The sequence below is a fragment of the Oncorhynchus nerka genome, linkage group LG9a (genome assembly GCF_034236695.1).
Source record: "Oncorhynchus nerka isolate Pitt River linkage group LG9a, Oner_Uvic_2.0, whole genome shotgun sequence".
Lineage (NCBI taxonomy): Eukaryota > Metazoa > Chordata > Actinopteri > Salmoniformes > Salmonidae > Oncorhynchus > Oncorhynchus nerka.
This window is the reverse complement of record NC_088404.1, coordinates 49,873,788-49,886,885: the sequence shown is the minus strand read 5'-3', so window position 1 is coordinate 49,886,885 and position 13,098 is coordinate 49,873,788. Positions and strand designations below refer to the sequence as shown.

At 43.2% G+C, this 13,098-nt stretch overlaps 1 protein-coding gene across 1 annotated transcript; it reads right to left on the bottom strand.

The window, feature by feature from the left end:
• Window positions 1-590: 590 nt before the first annotated feature.
• LOC115134471 (leiomodin-2-like) lies at window positions 591-12,774 on the bottom strand. The gene is made up of 3 exons (XM_029668476.2): window positions 11,036-12,774; window positions 8,946-10,256; window positions 591-1,203 (listed from the first exon to the last, which is right to left on the bottom strand). Exons 1-3 carry the CDS (start codon window positions 11,309-11,311, stop codon window positions 1,177-1,179), a joined length of 1,614 nt encoding a protein of 537 aa, XP_029524336.2. The 5' UTR covers window positions 11,312-12,774; the 3' UTR covers window positions 591-1,176.
• Window positions 12,775-13,098: the final 324 nt, after the last annotated feature.

Below are 13,098 nucleotides of genomic sequence, written 5' to 3'. Positions count from 1 at the left end.
CTGTAATTTTCATCATAGGTACACACTTCAACTATGACAGACAAAATGAGAAAAAAAAATCTGAAAATCACATTGTAATGAATTTATTTGCAAATTGTGGTGGAAAATAAGTATTTTACAGCCCTCTATCATCTTTTTAAGTGGGAGAACTTGCACAATTTGTGGCTGACTAAATACTTTTTTGCCCCACTGTACAAGGTAAATATAGAACTGAAAAATCTCATTTTTATTGAAAACATTGACAATAGTTGTTCAACCCTTCCCTAAACTGAATTACTTTCCTTGAGTGAAGTTGTACAGAGTGACAATACCTTATTTTAAGCATTTGTTCCAATTCTTCCTGTGGTGCGTCTGACATGTCACTGTCATAACCTGTCAGTAACACTATAACGCTATTCCTCACTTTGTCTTTCCCTCCATTCCCAACCCTATGAATCTTGTTTAAATTACATTTTCCACAGTTAAATTGACATTTTTATGTCATTTCATTGAAAAGGCTTTTGAATATATGACACACTACAATTATAAGGATTCTCTCTCCAAGACTATACAAAGAGACCTCCTCTTGTGGGAAAATGTGTTCGCCTTGAACAGCTGCAAAATGAACTTTAATGAATTGGGAACAATTCCAAGAGACACATGAAGCTGCAAGGTGAGATTAAAGGTGATTTAGTTACAGATAGCATTAATGTGTTCTAATTTGGTTCCAAGTCATTTTAATCCTGGCTAGGATGGGAGAAGGCTTATCTTTTGGATCTTCCCTAAGCCTACATTTAGCCAGTTTGTAGTTAAGATTTCTGTCATGACTCAATGGGTATAAATCATTCATTGATATGACTATTGAACAGCAGTAATATTATGGATTGTGCCTTTAATCTATAAATTGCCACCAGTTCATAATATGCAATCAAGTCCAGTGTTGCATTTTTCACTACCTGACAGGAAAATATTTCCACTAACAAAATCATATGTAAAATGTGTCAACAGTTTTCCAAGCAGAAAGTTTCATGGTAATACATAAACAAATTATATTTTAATATACTTGTATTTATACATGTAGCATTTGTGGTACAAATGTTTAATGTTTTTTTTTTATGAATCCAGAATGAAGTGGGTGCAGTATTTGTGGAGAACAGCTCTTGATCAGGTTGGATATTCCTTTCTCCCACCACAACGTTAACATAGATCCGGCTGGAGTGTCACCTGCAAGGAGAAAGAGTGTGTCAGTCAGTGTCAACACATGTCCTACTGATACCATCAGACCATCTATGCAATAAGTGGATAAGTAGATGGGTATTTCAGGACCAATGAACCTTGAGAGAGACCAAGTGATCAAGAGAGTGAGCAAGACAGTTGGCGTGGTGAGAGAAATAACTTGGTAACATTAAGTTGTTTGTAAGCAGTGATCATTTGGATGGGGGTTGCAATTGAGTTCCAACTACCTTACCAGTTATTCATAACAAACAAATAACAAACCCTATTTGTATTAGTATCATTACCTGAACTAAAATATAAACGCAACATGTAAAGTGTTGATCCCATGTTTCCTGAGCTGAAATAAAATAACACAGAAATTTTCCAAAACGCACAAAAGGCGTATTTCTCTCAAATGTAGTGCACAAAGTTGTTTATATCTCTGTAAGTGAGCATTTCTCATTTGCCAAGAGAATCCATCCACCTAAAAGGTGTGGCATATCTAGGATAGGATAAAGTAATCCTTCTCACCCCCTTAAAAGATTTAGATGCACTATTGTAAAGTGGCTGTTCCACTGGATGTCTTAAGGTGAACGCACCAATTTGTAAGTCGCTCTGGATAAGAGCGTCTGCTAAATGACTTAAATGTAAATGTAAATGTAAATAGCGTGATCATTACACTAGTGCACATTGTGCTGTGGACAATAAAATGCCACTCTCAAATGTGCAGTTTTGTCACACAACACAATGCCACAGATGTCTCAGGTTTTGAGGGAGCGTGCAATTGCTGACTGCAGGAATGTCCACCAGTGCTGTTGCCAAATAATTTAATGTTAATTTCTCTACCATAAGCAGCCTCCCCTCCCAACGTCGTTTTAGAGAATTTGGCAGTACGTCCAACTGGCCTCACAACCACAGACTGTGTAACCACTCCAGCCCAGGACCTCCACATCCGGCTTCTTCACCTGCAGAATCGTCTGAGACCAGCGACCTGGACAGCTGAAGAAAATGTGGGTTTGACAACTGAAGAATTTCTGCACAGACTGTGTGCTCGTTGTCCTCACCAGGGTGTTGACCTGACTACAGTTCGGCATCGTAACCGACTTCAGTGGGAAAATACTCACCTTCGATGGCCACTGGCACCTTGGAGAAGTGTGCTCTTCACAGATGAATCCTGGTTTCAAATGTACCGGGCAGACAGCGTGTATGGCATTGTGTGGGCGAGCGCTTTGCTGATGTCAACGTTGTGAACAGAGTGCCCCATCTTGGCAGTGGGGTTATGGTATGGGCAAACATGAGCTACAGACAACAAACACAATTGCATTTTAGCGATTGCAATTTGAAGCCAATTGTCGTGCCATTCATCTGTCGTCATCTCCTCATGTTTGTTTCAGCATAATAATGCATGGCCCTATGTCGCAAGGATCTGTACACAATTCCTGGAAGTTGAAAATGTCCCAGTTCTTCCATGGCCTGCGTACTCAACAGACATCACCCATTGAGAATGTTTGGGATGTTCTGGATCGACGTGTATGCAGGCGTGTTCCAGTTCCCGCAAATATCCAGCAACTTTGCACAGCCAGAGGAGTGGCAGCCTGATCAACTCTATGCGAAGGACATGTGTCCTGCTGCTTGAGGCAAATGGTGGTCACACCAGATACTGACTGCTTTTCTGATCCATGGCTCTACCTTTGTTAAAGATTTCTGTGACCAACAGATGTATATCTGTATACCCAGTCATGTGAAATCCATAGATTAGGGCCTAATTTCTTTATTTCAATTGACTGATTTCCTTATATGAACTGTAACAGTAACAGTAAAGTTGCGAAATTCTTGCATGTTGCATTTATATTTTTGCTCAGTGTGTGTGTGTGTGTGTGTGTGTGTGTGTGTGTGTGTGTGTGTGTGTATGTACAGTTGAAGTCGGAAGTTTACATACACTTAGGTTGGAGTCATTAAAACTTGTTTTTCAACCACTCCACAAATGTATTGTTAGACAAACTATTGTTTTGGCAAGTCGTGCATGACACAAGTCATTTTTCCAACAATTGTTTACAGACAGATTATTTCATTTATAATTCACTGTATCACAATTCCAGTGGGTCAGAAGTTTACATACACTAAATTGACTGTGCCTTTAAACAGCTTGGAAAATTCCAGAAAATGTCGTCATGACTTTAGAAGCTTCTGATGGGCTAATTGACATAATTTGAGTCAATTGGAGGTGTACCTGTGGATGTATTTGACGTCCTACCTTCAAACTCAGTGCATCTTTGCTTGACATCGTGGGAAATCAAAAGAATTCAGCCAAGACCTCAGAAAAACAATTGTAGACCTCCCCAAGTCTGGTTCATCCTTGGGAGCAATTTCCAAACGCCTGAAGGTAGCACGTTCATCTGTATAAACAATAGTACGCAATAGTACCGCTCAGGAAGGAGACGCATTCTGTCTCCTAGAGATTTACATACTTTTGTGCGAAAAGTGCAAATCAATCCCAGAACAACAGCAAAGGACCTTGTGAAGATGCTGGAGGAAACAGGTACAAAAGTATCTATATACACATTTAATGAACCTAAGTGTATGGAAACTTCTGACTTCAACTGTATACTTCAACTCAGCAAAAAAAGAAATGTCCCTTTTTCAGGACCCTGTCTTTCAAAGATAATTTGTAAAAATCCAAATAACTTTACAGGTCTTCATTGTAAAGAGTTTAAACACTTTCCCATGCTTTTTCAATGACCTATAAACAAGTAATGAACATGCACCTGTGGAATTGTCGTTAAGACACTAACAGCTTAGACGGTAGGCAATTAAGGTCACAGATATGAAAAATTAGGACACTGAAGAGGCCTTTCTGCTGACTCTGAAAAACACCAAAAGAAAGATGCCCAGGGTCCCTGCTCATCTGTGTGAATGTGCCATAGGCATGCTGCAAGGAGGCATGAGAACTGCAGTTGTGGCCAGGGCAATAAATTGCAATGTCAGTACTGTGAGACGCCTAAGTCAGCACTACAGGGAAACCGGACAGACAGCTGATCGTCCTCACAGTGGCAGACCATGTGTAACAACACCTGCACAGGATCGGTACATCCGAACATCACACCTGTGGGACAGGTACAGGATGACAACAACTGCCCGAGTGCTCATACTGTCTGTGAGAGGCTGGACTGAGGGCTTGTAGGCCTGTTGTAAGGCAGGTCCTCACCAGACATCACCGGCAACAACATCGCCTATGGGCACAACCCCACCGTCGCTGGACCAGACAGGACTGGCAGTTTTGTCTCACCAGGGGTGATGGTTGGATTTGCGTTTATCGTCGAAGGAATGAGCGTTGCACCGAGGTCTGTACTCTGGAGCGGGATCGATTTGGAGGTGGAGGGTCCGTCATGGTCTGGGGCGGTGTGTCACAGCATCATCGGACTGAGCTTGTTGTCATTGCAGGCAATCTCAATGCTGTGCGTTACAGGGAAGACATCTTCCTCCCTCATGTGGTACACTTCCTGCAGGCTCATCCTGACATGACCCTCCAGCATGACAATGCCACCAGCCATACTGCTCGTTCTGTGCTTGATTTCCTGCAAGACATGAATGTCAGTGTTCTGCCATGGTCAGCGAAGAGCCTAGATCTCAATTCCATTGAGCACGTTTGGGACCTGTTAAATCGAAGGGTGAGGGCTCGGGCATTCCCCCCAGAAATGTCTGGGAACTTGCAGGTGCCTTGGTGGAAGAGTGGGGTAACATCTCACAGCAAGAACGGGCAAATCTGGTGCAGTCCATGAGGAGGAGATGCACTGCAGTACTTAATGCAGCTGGTGGCCACACCAGATACTGACTGTTACTTTTGATTTTGACCTCCCTTTGTTCAGGGACACATTATTCCATTTCTGGTAGTCACATGTCTGTGGAACTCAGTTTATGTCTCAGTTGATGAATCTTGTTATTTTCATACAAATATTTACACATGTTAAATTTGCTGAAAATTAACACTGTTGACAGTAAGAGGATTTACATTTTTTGCTGAGTTTATATGCTGTGTGTGTGTATGTATATACTGTGTATATACAGTACCAGTCAAAAGTTTGGACACGTACTCATTCAAGGGTTTTTCTTTATTTGTACCATTCATTCATTGTATAATAATAGTGAAGACATCAAAACTATGAAATAACACATGTGGAATCATATAGTAACCAAAAAGAGTGTTCAAAATACATTTGAGATTCTTCAAAGTAGCCACCCTTTGCCTTGACATCTTTGCACACTCTTGGCATTCTCTCAACCAGCTTCATGAGGTTGTCACCTGGAATGCATTTCAAATAACAGGTGTGCCTTAAAAGTTAATTTGTGGAATTTCTTTCCTTCTTAATGCATTTGAGCCAATCAGTTGTGTTGTGACAAGGTAGGGGTGGTATACAGAAGATAGCCCTATTTGGTAAATGACCAAGTACATATTATGGCAAGAACAGCTCAAATAACAAAGAAACTACAGTCCATCATTACTTCAAGACATGAAGGTCAGTCAATCCGGCAATTTCAAGAACTTTGAAAATGTCTTCTAAGTGCAGTAGCAAAAACCATTAAGCGCTATGACGAAACTGGCTCTCATGAGGACCGCCACAGGAAAGGAATACCCAGAGTTAACTTTGCTGCAGAAGATAAGTTCATTAGAGTTACCAGACTCAGAAATTCTTACCCAAATAAATGCATCACAGAGTTCAAGTAACAGACACATCTCACCATCAACTGTTCAGAGGAGACTGCGTGAATCAGGCCTTCATGGTCGAATTGCTGCAAAGAATCCACTACTAAAGGACACCAATAAGAAGAAGAGACTTGCTTGGGCCAAGAAACATGAGCAATGGACATTAGACTGGTGGAAATCTGTCCTTTGGTCTGATGTGTCCAAATTTGACATTTTTGGTTCCAACTGTCATGTCTGTGAGACGAGACTAGGTGAACGAATGATCTCTTCCATGAAACATGGAGGAGGAGGTCTGATGGTGTGGGGGTGCTTTGCTGGAGACACAGTCTGTGATTTGTCTGTGATTTATTTATTGATCCAAATCAGTCAGGTTTCAAGACTAGTCATTCAACTGAGACTGCTCTTCTCTGTATCACGGAGGCCCTCCGCACTGCTAAAGCTAACTCTCTCTCCTCTGCTCTCATCCTTCTAGACCTATCGGCTGCCTTCGATACTGTGAACCATCAGATCCTCCTCTCCACCCTCTCCGAGTTGGGCATCTCCGGCGCGGCCCACGCTTGGATTGCGTCCTACCTGACAGGTCGCTCCTACCAGGTGGCGTGGCGAGAATCTGTCTCCTCACCACGCGCTCTCACCACTGGCGTCCCCCAGGGCTCTGTTCTAGGCCCTCTCCTATTCTCGCTATACACCAAGTCACTTGGCTCTGTCATAACCTCACATGGTCTCTCCTATCATTGCTATGCAGACGACACACAATTAATCTTCTCCTTTCCCCCTTCTGATGACCAGGTGGCGAATCGCATCTCTGCATGTCTGGCAGACATATCAGTGTGGATGACGGATCACCACCTCAAGCTGAACCTCGGCAAGACGGAGCTGCTCTTCCTCCCGGGGGAAGGACTGCCCGTTCCATGATCTCCCCATCACGGTTGACAACTCCATTGTGTCCTCCTCCCAGAGCGCTAAGAACCTTGGCGTGATCCTGGACAACACCCTGTCGTTCTCAACTAACATCAAGGCGGTGGCCCGTTCTTGTAGGTTCATGCTCTACAACATCCGCAGAGTACGACCCTGCCTCACACAGGAAGCAGGTCCTAATCCAGGCACTTGTCATCTCCCGTCTGGATTACTGCAACTCGCTGTTGGCTGGGCTCCCTGCCTGTGCCATTAAACCCCTACAACTCATCCAGAACGCCGCAGCCCGTCTGGTGTTCAACCTTCCCAAGTTCTCTCACGTCACCCCGCTCCTCCGCTCTCTCCACTGGCTTCCAGTTGAAGCTCGCATCCGCTACAAGACCATGGTGCTTGCCTACGGAGCTGTGAGGGGAACGGCACCTCAGTACCTCCAGGCTCTGATCAGGCCCTACACCCAAACAAGGGCACTGCGTTCATCCACCTCTGGCCTGCTCGCCTCCCTACCACTGAGGAAGTACAGTTCCCGCGCAGCCCAGTCAAAACTGTTCGCTGCTCTGGCCCCCCAATGGTGGAACAAACTCCCTCACGACGCCAGGACAGCGGAGTCAATCACCACCTTCCGGAGACACCTGAAACCCCACCTCTTTCAGGAATACCTAGGATAGGATAAAGTAATCCTTCTCACCCCCCTTAAAAGATTTAGATGCACTATTGTAAAGTGGCTGTTCCACTGGATGTCTTAAGGTGAACGCACCAATTTGTAAGTCGCTCTGGATAAGAGCGTCTGCTAAATGACTTAAATGTAATGTAAATGTAATTTATTTAGAATTCAAGGCACTCTTAACCGGCATGGCTATCACAGCATTCTGCAGCGATATGCCATCCCATCTGGTTTGGGCTTAGTGGGACTATTATTTTGTTTTTCAACAGAACAATGACCCAACACACCTCCAGGCTGTGTAAGGGCTATGTGACCAAGAAGGAGAATGATTGAGTGCTGCATCAGATGACCTGACCTCCACAATCACCCGACCTCAACCCAATTGAGATGATTTGGGATGAGTTGGACGGCAGAGTGAAGGATAAACAGCCAACAAGTGCTCAGCATATGTGGGAACTCTTTCAAGACTGTTGGAAAAGCATTCCAGGTGAAGCTGGTTGACAGACTGCCAAGAGTGTGCTAAGCTGTCATCAAGGCAAAGGGTGGCTACTTTGAATAATCTCAAATCTATAAAATATTTTGATTTGTTTAACACGTTTTTGGTTAATAACATGATTCCATGTGTTATTTAATAGTTTTGATGTCTTCACTATTATTCTACAATGTAGAAAATTGTAAGAAAAACCCTTGAATGAGTAGGTGTCTAAACATTTGACTGGTATTGTATGTAGGTATACCATCCATTCACAAAAATACTTTGCTCCAAGCAAAACAGCAATTCTACACCTTTTTCTACGGGGTAAAGAGAAAAATGTACGGTTGTATAGCTAATGTCATGCTATTCTACATATTTTGCCATGAGGCTGAGAGAAAATGTTGCTGTTATAATGCTAATTTCTTGCAATTCTACACATTTTGACATGGAGCAGAGAGACACATTTTCAGTTTTATAGCTAATCTCATGCTATTCTATGATTTTGCAGTTTTAAAGCTCTTTTCCTGTAATTCTAAACATACCTTTCTTTACTCTAAGGGGTCATGGACTTTATCACTTTTTTATTCTGGTCAGATAATTTATCTATTTTCTCTTCTTGTCATCCATATTGTTCAACTGACAGCCTCATGGTGATCCATGCTGTAGATTGTTTGGTCTGTTGGCACACTGTCACCCTGTGCGCATCAGTGCTCCAAGCCATTAGTCTTATCGAGTTCAGCTATTTATAACTGTATTAAGTGGGAGGAATTCACAGGGTTATGAAGGCTGTCATCTAATGATAGCACTGTTTCCACAAAGGCTGTGTAATGACTTTTGGAAGACTGTTTCAGTTTTATTTGTAGCATCATATGCGTACAACTGAGTTTTGCTCATGTCTGCTGAAAGTCTTTTTTGAACAATGATCCAGATGTATGTGCTAATAAAAATAATTCTGTCACTTGTTCATGATAGGATGTTTGTGCGTCTGTCATACTTACACTTTTGAGTGATCTAATGCTGCTACCACGAATGGCCGCCATCAGATCATCACGGGTAGAGCTCAGAGATGCTGGTGGCCGGGGTGGGTTGTCTTTCTTCTTTCGTGAAGAAGGCTTCAAGGCATTCTTCAGCTCCTTGAGAATGTCAGAGCTGCACTTCTTGTTGGCCCCATTTTTTCCCTTCTTGGATTTGGGTTTCTTTTGGCCTGATTGACCCTTTGTACTCCCTTCATGTTGTTTGATCATCTCTGCAATCTTCCTGGTTGGTGTATTCCTCTCAGACTGAAGGCCAGTGAGTGGGGGAGGTGGAGGAGGGATGTTATTTGGGGTCTGGTCATTCCTCGCATGTCTTGGAGAGAACCAGGGTGGTTTGTTTGAAGGAGGCGATCCAGAGAGGCCTGTTGTCCCGGCATCGGCCTTGGGCTGGACTATTGCTTCTGGATGGCCTTTCTCCCTCTGTTGTTGCAACCGTCTCTGCCTCTGTCGGTCCTGGTTGCGGGTGAGAATACTGGTGGCGGTCATCCTGGGGCCTGGCAGATCGAACTGGTAGCCCAGCTTGAGGAGGGTGTTGTTGTCCCTCAGGAGGTGAACCATCTCCATCTCAACCTGCCCCCCGCATATGTGCCTCTGGTTGTGGAAGCGCAGCTCCACCAGAGTACTGTTTTGTTGGAGCGATGCCATTAGCGCCAAGATTCCCCGGCCAGACACAAAGTTGGACTCAATGTTGAGGTTGGTGATGGAGCAGTTTTCTCTGAGCATCTTGGAGACGGCGAAGGCAACCCGGTCATTGGCTCGGGTGTTAGAAAGGCTAAAAACACGTACGTGTGTGTTGGCGCTCAGTGCTTCGGAGATACGCAGCAAGGTCTCCTGAGAGATGTCTTCGATGTTGTTGAAGTTGAGCTCGCTCATCGTTGGATCATTGCGAAGGATCCGTTCAAGTGCCTCGTCAATCACGATAGGGTTCCCACAAGGTCTCTCTGGAGTCACATTTAGGTTTTGGTCAGTCATTGTTGTTCTCAAGTCTCCCCTTTCAGAACAATTCCCTAGGTTTCTTGATAGGTGGTCAACAGCGTTCTGCCCATGTCTACCAGAAGTTGGTAAAGGTTCCTGTTTGCATTTGTCCTTCTTTTCCTCTTCATTTTCAGCCTCAATTGAATCATTCTCATCCTCATCTGCCTCGTCTTCACTCCCTTCCCTTCTATTTTGGCATTCCTCTTCCTCATCACTGTCCTCAGACTCTGTGCTGTTACTGTCACTCTCTGTCGCACATTCCTCTTCGCTCTTATCAGTCTGTCCTTCCTCCATTCTATCCTGTATTTTTGAACAGGGTGGAAAATTAGGTTGAGACCTAACATTCTCCAGTTACTGTCTCTTAATGAGGAACACCTCCAGAACTCTGTGAGCACACATAATCATTATAGCTGGTATTTCAGAGACAATGTATTTTTTGATTGTTTTCCACTAACTTATCAAAATAACACAGTAGGCAATGAACACAGTCTTCATATTGTTTGAACTCTTATACAACGATAAATGTTTGGCACACTTCATTTGCATATATACTTCAACCTTTCCCTTATAATCTTCAATCATTCTTATTTAAAATATTGAATCTCAAATTATTGTGATTTCTATCATTGGCAAAAGTAAAACCTCTTCATCTGTCTTTATCTTTTATTTTCAGATAGGCTGGTGGCAAAAGGTAATTTATCTGTAAAATTATACTGTAATGCAGAATATAAGTAATCGGCCATTTCAATCAGCGAGACACTGAATTCCAAAGATGTCCCTGCTATTTCACAATTAGAAATGAAATAAATAAACCTTTTCAAGTTACACCTAAAATATTTAAGTTTGATTGAAATAAATGGTATTTTTTTCATCACCGAAATAGGAAAAATGTTGTTAAGGAGTCAGACATATCAACCTAACTTCAGATTGTTTCGTTCTGCCAATAGTTTTTGAGATGCCTGAAATTGATCTTGTTGCATCTGGAAGCCCTCTGAAGTTAAGGCATCTATATAATAATATATATATATATATATTTGTTTTCTCTGGTTTAAGCCTTGAAATACCATCCCCTTTCTTACATGTTCAGGGGATGATTCAGATCTGTCATCCTCTAGTAGTTTGCGTGTCTCGTCCTCCCAGTATTTCAGCAGTGCCTCTCTGGAGAAGGTGCCTGTGGGGGTCTTGGCGGTCTGGTCTTTCTGCCTCAGCCCGATAGGTACGTTGTCATCCGGGTCCATATCCGCCAGCTCCCTCTCCAGCTCCTGAAGCTCCTCAAACGACAAGCCAGCCAACACCTCATCTTCATCCACTGATTCATACTTCTTCAGCTCCTTTCGGTACCCAAAGGTACTCATGATGGACTTGTCAGAAACGCTTGGATCTTAGTGAGGATCTTTTTCAACTGAATCTCCGCACACTCTCTTAAAGCTACTGGGTAATGGTAAAGGCGTGTGGCCAGGGGTGCTGTGGATGTAGGGAGTCTGAGAGGAAGACTGATGGCGAAAGAGAGACTCTGTTTGTCTAATCTTCCCAGCTGCCATAAGACCCTTAAAGGGAGGGAAATGTGTAAAGTGTCTGCCAATGATGTTCTTTTTTTAGGGTGTGGGGATCAACAAGATAGGTTTACAGGAGCAATGTGAGGCCACTTAGTGACTCTGAAGAGACCTATCACTATAGCTCGTACCCAGGGAGAAAAAAATAGACCAACAAAGCCTGAGGGAGACATCAAAGATTAACGTGAATGATGTTACATAATGTTTCAGAACATGCAGTACAGGTTGTTGGGTAAAAAAACTTGTTTCCCAGAGGAGGAAGAAGATAATGAACAAAAACAAATGAAAAGTGGGTATCTGTTTAGAGGGAGTAGACAAAACTACAATAATGGAAGAAGAACAAAAGAAAGTCATAAGATTAAATTTTAAAAAATTTTTTTAAATGGACACTGAATAAAGAAAGACAAATTGTCAATCCATTGCAATATAGTGGCTCTCTAAGCAGCTGATGGGTCAATTCTTAAATTGGGGTTGCATTTGCAGTCCTCACTTTTGCAACCATGAAAAACAGTTTAGCAATTTTTAAACATAATGCAAGTCCTTTACACCGCAAAACTTTATTGTTCATACATTGTTTAATGTACTTAGGACAAGCAAATTGGCTTAGTAGCATTGTAGTGACATGTTTTGTGAATTTATAGTTATCTATCTATTCTTTTGAATGCCACTAGAAAGTAAACAAACGTGTTTAATATTTTGTATAGCGCAATATTTTGTATAGCGCAATAAAAATAAAGATGAGTCTGAGCATGCCTGGCAGGATTGGTCCAACAAAGCTAAAGACCCCAGATGGGAGAGTATAATATACAACGATTTTCTCAAAGCTGCTAAAGCATGTTGACAACATCGTACTTAGCCAGTGGGAATTCGCTGGAGTACCCCCACCCAGGTTGTGGCGGTGCTGGCACCACTGACTGTGGTAACCCATGGGCGGGGGGAGGGTTACACACTCGGACGATCAGAGAGGGTGGGCAAATTATTGTGGCCTTGGCAGCACAGATTAATAAAATGGACTGACTGCACAGAGGTACCTGGGAAGAAGTGTCACAACGGGGGACCAGCGTGTGTGTCTGTTGGGGGGAAGGAGGGTAGCTGAGTTCCATCAGCTAGGACTAGACATTGTTTAATCAAATCTTACCATTCCTCCTCAATTTGGCATGCCTTCTCAAATAGCTACAATGGTATACACATTTCATTACATTTTACATTTAAGTCATTTAGCAGACGCTCTTATCCAGAGCGACTTACAAATTGGTGCGTTCACCTTAAGACATCCAGTGGAACAGCCACTTTACAATAGTGCATCTAAATCTTTTAAGGGGGGTGAGAAGGATTACTTTATCCTATCCTAGGTATTCCTGAAAGAGGTGGGGTTTCAGGTGTCTCCGGAAGGTGGTGATTGACTCCGCTGTCCTGGCGTCGTGAGGGAGTTTGTTCCACCATTGGGGGGCCAGAGCAGCGAACAGTTTTGACTGGGCTGCGCGGGAACTGTACTTCCTCAGTGGTAGGGAGGCGAGCAGGCCAGAGGTGGATGAACGCAGTGCCCTTGTTTGGGTGTAGGGCCTGATTAGAGCCTGGAGGTACTGAGG

What these genes read in the sequence shown, in the direction of transcription:
- LOC115134471 (XM_029668476.2), bottom strand. Translation starts at nt 11,311, where the DNA reads ATGAGTACCTTTGGGTACCGAAAGGAGCTGAAGAAGTATGAATCAGTG. An exon ending in CTGAATCATCCCCTGAACAT is followed by an intron (nt 10,257 to 11,035) that starts GTAAGAAAGGGG and finishes TCAAAAATACAG; the next exon opens with GATAGAATGGAGGAAGGACA. An exon ending in GCATTAGATCACTCAAAAGT is followed by an intron (nt 1,204 to 8,945) that starts GTAAGTATGACA and finishes TTCTCCTTGCAG; the next exon opens with GTGACACTCCAGCCGGATCT.